Here is a 4,253-nt window from a genome sequence, read left to right on the forward strand (position 1 = left end):
TCTTCTGTCTCTCTGTCTCCCTTCTCTGTCTCCTGTCTCCTTTTGCTGTCTTTTTTATCTGTCTCTGTCTCTTGTTTCTGTCTCTGTCCCCTATCCGTGTCTCCTTTTGATGTCTCCTGTCTCTGTTTCCTTTTGCTGTCTCCTTTGTGCTGTCTCTGCTTCGTTTTGCTGTCTCTGTCTCTTGTTTCTGTTTCTGTCTCCTTTACTGTCTCTGTCTGCAGTCTGCAGTGTATGCATGCAGTCTCCTGTCTCTGTCTCTTATATATTTGTTAATTCTTTTGCTGTCTCTTCTTTTATTTTTTAGGGGGAGACAGTCTACCGAGTAAATGTCTCCTTTTCTTCTCCAAGCAAACGCATACAAGTAGCACAGCCGGCCTTCAGCACCTCCTTTGTAAACCCTAAACCCTAAGCCCTAAACCCTAAACCCTAAACCATCAGCAGCAGCTTCGTCTCGTGCATTGTTTGCCCTTCTCGCCCTCTATGCATTGTCTTTATTTTTGTTTTTTGTTTGTTTATTTATTTGTTTGTTTGTCTTCATTTCTTTTGCTTTCTGCTGTCTCCTCACAGCAGCCCGCATAGGGAGGGTTTGTGTGTCTCTTTATACTAATTTCTTCTTTTTATTGCTGTCTCCTTTTGTCTCCTTTATTGTCTCCTTTTGTCTCCTTTATTGTCTCCTTGCTGCTGTCTGCTGCTGTCTTTAAGTGTCTCCTTTTCTCTCCCAATATGTTTGTTTGTTTGTTCGTTTGCTTGTTTGTTTGTTTGTTTGTTTGTTTGTTTGCTGTCTCTGCTCCTCCTTGTGTCTCCTTTTGTCTCCTTTTGTCTCCTTGTGTCTCCTCTTTCTGTCTGTTCCCAACATATAAGTATATTTATATTTATACAAATAAAATAAATTAATCTGCATATAAATAAATGAATATACATATATATATAATACATATTTATATACATAAGTATATAAATCTATATAATATACATAATATATATATATATAGCTGCGTGTACACCTGGTTACAGGAAGAAGGGCCGAGTGGGGAGGAGACAGCGAGTGCAGATTTTTCGCATCAGATTGATGCAGGGATTGTTCGGATTTTGAAGAGACAGTCTCCTTTGCACCATCAGGACCTCTTTGTTGCCCTTGTGGAGACACTTAAAACACCTGTTGAGGCGTCTTTAATTAAAAAGAGATTAGCTAATCTTATTGATAGAGAGTATATTGCTAGAGACCCATCCGATGCACATTCATACAGATATGTTGCATAAAGGCACACAGGGGTGCACCAGGGGGCCCCCAGGGGTGCAGCAGGGGGCCCCCAAGGGTGCAGCAGGGGGCCCCTCAGGGGTGCAGCCGGGGGCCCCCAAGGGTGCAGCAGGGGGCCATTGGGGCCCCTAACGATCTTCCGGGGGGCCCCTCTCAAGGGCCTCTAAAGGGGCCCCTTCTATGGGCCTTCCTTTTAGGGGGCCCCCTAAAAGGGCCCTCAGGGGGGCCAGTATTACCCTTATAAAAGGGGGGGGGCCCTTAAAAGGCTTTCCTATTGCATATAGAGATAGAAGGGGGGCCCTTTTGAAAGGAGGCCCTTAAGAGAGGCAATGGGGTAGGGGATTCAAAGACAAACTGAGTGTTATTACTTTGATTTTTAGGGTTTATTAATTGCTTGGCTTTTGCTGTTCTTCTTAGGGGGCCCCTGAGATGGGGGCCCTAGGGATGTATGCATGCCGACGTGGGGGGCCCCCCTAAAATATAGAAAAGAAATATCTGCATGCGGTGTGAAGCGGGGTTAATCACAGATGCCAAGAGTTCGCCGTTTAAGGTTTAAGGTTTAGGGTTTACTGTTTAGAGTTTAGGGTTTAGGGTTTACTGCTTACTGTTCAGGGTTTAGGGTTTACGGTTTACGGTTTACTGCTTAGGGTGGAGGGCCTAGGGTGTAGGACGTCTTGCTTACTGTTAAGGGTTTAGGGTTTAAGATTTTAGGGTTTCGGGTTTAGGGTTTAGGGTTTAGGGTTTAGGGTTTAGGGTTTTTGTGTGCGAACTACGAAGACGGTTGTGGCTCTCACTGAGGAGGTGTACGTACACCTGAACATTGCATTTGTCCCTTAAAAGAAATTAATTTGATTTTAAAACCCTAATAGACTGTATAGACAGCAGAAATATTGCAGGGGGCCCCCTTATATACATTGGGGGCCCCCTAAAGAGCAGCTGCTCCGAACCAGTGGTTAGGGTGTGTTTCCCGAGGTAAATCTGCAGTTTTTTGTGTAAATAGCTCAAAAAACATTGAAATAAAAGAATAAAAGTATATTAAATCAATGAAATAACAAAATAACATTGAAAAAACGCAAAAAAGCGATAAAATAAGACTCAGAAACTCTTATAAAATCATCTAACAACCCCCTTCACCAATGGTGTTACTGGGGGCCCCCAACACAGGTGCTATCTGTCTTCTTTCTTTGTCTTTTTCTTCTTAATAAAAGTAATATATTATTCATCGTTTATAATTAATTATTCTTGACAGCCGACGATAAAACAGAGGGCTGCTGCTGCTTATATATATATCAACCAGCCTGCAGCTACAGAATGATGCCCCCCATAGGGTTTAGGGTTTAGGGTTTAGGGTTTAGGGTTTGCTGTTCAATGGGGTGGGTTCCTTGACTTCTCTAAACAGATTAGGGGGCCCCCTATTGCACTTGAAAACCCTCTATCTATCGCCGTCTCTTTTTCTTTTAAATGTCTGCAACAGAGGGGCCCCCAGGAAGTATAGGGGCCCCCAATGGTATAGCAGCAACTTTACTAGATCCTCTTTCTTCTTCATCTGCTGCAGCAGCAATGGTGGGGGCCCCCTCCTCTCGCTATATGCAGCAGGGCCCCTGCCCCCCCTACACGCTGGGGGGCCCCCCTTCTAATATTGACAGCGAGCAAACAACAAGCATTGAAAAGTCTTTAGGGTCTACAGGGGTCCCCCCAAGCATCTGTGGGGCCCCTGCAGCAAGGGAATGCCTAGCAGCTTACGAAGGAGCAGCAGCAGCTGCAGCAGCCACTGCTGCTGCTGCTGCTGCTGCTGCACCAATGGTGGAAGCAGCTGCAGCAAAAGGAGCAGCTGCTGCTCTTGCTTGCAGCGAGGGGCCCCCTTCATGCGCTTCCAGCAACGGGGGGCCCCCTGGAGACAGCTACCGTGAGGGCTGCTGCCTTGATAGGGATTCGGGGGCCCCTGCTGCAGCAGCTACAGCAGCAGCAGCAGCAGCAGCACCATCACACTCGGAGGGCCCCCCACGCTGGAAGCGGGCGCATACGGATACCGATGGGAGCAGCAACTGCAGCAGCAGCAACTGCATCAGCAGCTGCAGCACCAGCAGCAGCACTACCAGCAGGAGGAGACAGAAGGGAGACACAGCAGCAGCAGCAGGCCGTCCCTGGTGCCGATACACCTGGACATTTGCTCAGCACTTTCGTGATCCCCAGCTGCTGCCGCTGCTTGCTGCTGCATTTGCTGCAGCAAAAACGCGTAAAGAGGCCCTTGAGCAAGCAGCAGAAGCAACTAGCGGGGTACAGGGGGCCCCCGCATACCCCCCTAAACACCAGCAACACCAGCAACAACAACAGCAGCAGCAGCAGCAGCAGCAGCAGCAACAGCAGCAGCAGCAGCAGCAGGAGCTTGAACCTGTAAATATACCCCTGCGTATAGTTCGTAACACTGCGGTGTACGTACACCCCACTGCTGCATGCACAGCTAAAGAAGCCTCAGCATCAAACCTTTATTATGCAATTGAATATAATGAAGGAGAAGGGGGGCCCCCAGGGGCCCCCAGACCTATTCTTTCTTCGATGCAGGGGGGCCCCCGTCAAGAAGAACTGATGATGGTTAGGGTGCCCCTACTTCTTGCTTCTTCGGAGTCTCTTTGCTTTTCAGAGGCCTCGCCAAATACTTGTAAGAAATATCTTTACTCTTCAATCAACCACTGCAGCAGGAGCAGCAGCAACAGCAGCAGCAGCAGCAGCAGCAGATTGTGCATGGTCGAAACCTGTACAGACTGCAGCAACTGAAGATCCAGGAGCAGCTGCAACACTGTAGAAGCAAATAATACTGCACCAACAGCACGGGATTCACAAGCAGCAGCAGCAGCAGCAGCAAAAGTAGCAGCAACAGCAGCAGCAGCAACAGAGCACACAAGGGTGTTCTGCTGCGGCTGCTGCGCGTTTACTGTCTCCAGCAGCAGAGACCCTGCTGCTCAATTTCTGCTGTTCATTAAGGACATAGCATGAT

At 48.0% G+C, this 4,253-nt stretch overlaps 1 protein-coding gene across 1 annotated transcript; it reads left to right on the plus strand.

The window, feature by feature from the left end:
* Positions 1–2,719: 2,719 nt before the first annotated feature.
* Positions 2,720–4,061, plus strand: EAH_00050020 (hypothetical protein; the record flags this gene model as incomplete). The annotated part of the gene is made up of 2 exons (XM_013394320.1): positions 2,720–3,673; positions 3,900–4,061. 2 exons carry the CDS (start codon positions 2,720–2,722, stop codon positions 4,059–4,061), a joined length of 1,116 nt encoding a protein of 371 aa, XP_013249774.1.
* Between the last annotated feature and the right edge of the window lie 192 nt (positions 4,062–4,253).

Source organism: Eimeria acervulina, genomic scaffold, assembly GCF_000499425.1.
Source record: "Eimeria acervulina Houghton genomic scaffold, Eah_scaff823, whole genome shotgun sequence".
NCBI lineage: Eukaryota > Apicomplexa > Conoidasida > Eucoccidiorida > Eimeriidae > Eimeria > Eimeria acervulina.